The 228-nt window shown below is 56.6% G+C and overlaps 1 protein-coding gene across 1 annotated transcript in view; it reads left to right on the top strand.

The window, feature by feature from the left end:
• The window catches only part of LOC112463446 (protein FraH-like), a gene marked incomplete at both ends in the record, with an annotated part of 689 nt that extends 480 nt beyond the window's left edge, over nucleotides 1-209 (top strand). The window contains one exon of the mRNA XM_025029857.1: nucleotides 85-209. Within this exon, the coding sequence (XP_024885625.1) occupies nucleotides 85-209 (125 nt within the window). The remainder of the gene's footprint in view (nucleotides 1-84) is intronic.
• Nucleotides 210-228: the final 19 nt, after the last annotated feature.

Raw genomic sequence — 228 nt, 5'->3', positions numbered from 1 at the left:
TGTGTGTGTGTGTGTGTGTGTGTGTGTGTGTGTGTGTGTGTGTGTGTTTGTGTAACGCGTTAACCTTCTCTTTTCTGTTTACAGCATATTGCGCGACAGAGCCCCTCCCAGCCCGAGGCGACCCGCCGCCAACATCGAGGAGAAGGAGAACGTAAATCCGCCGACCTCCGATATGGAGAAAGACGACGAACCCGCCGAGAAGATACCACGTCCGGGACCGAGCCGCGG

This window comes from Temnothorax curvispinosus, unplaced genomic scaffold, assembly GCF_003070985.1.
Source record: "Temnothorax curvispinosus isolate PA1 unplaced genomic scaffold, ASM307098v1 QBEX01013235.1, whole genome shotgun sequence".
Lineage (NCBI taxonomy): Eukaryota > Metazoa > Arthropoda > Insecta > Hymenoptera > Formicidae > Temnothorax > Temnothorax curvispinosus.
Note: the sequence above shows the minus strand (reverse complement) of the source record. Positions and strands in the feature narration are given on the sequence as shown.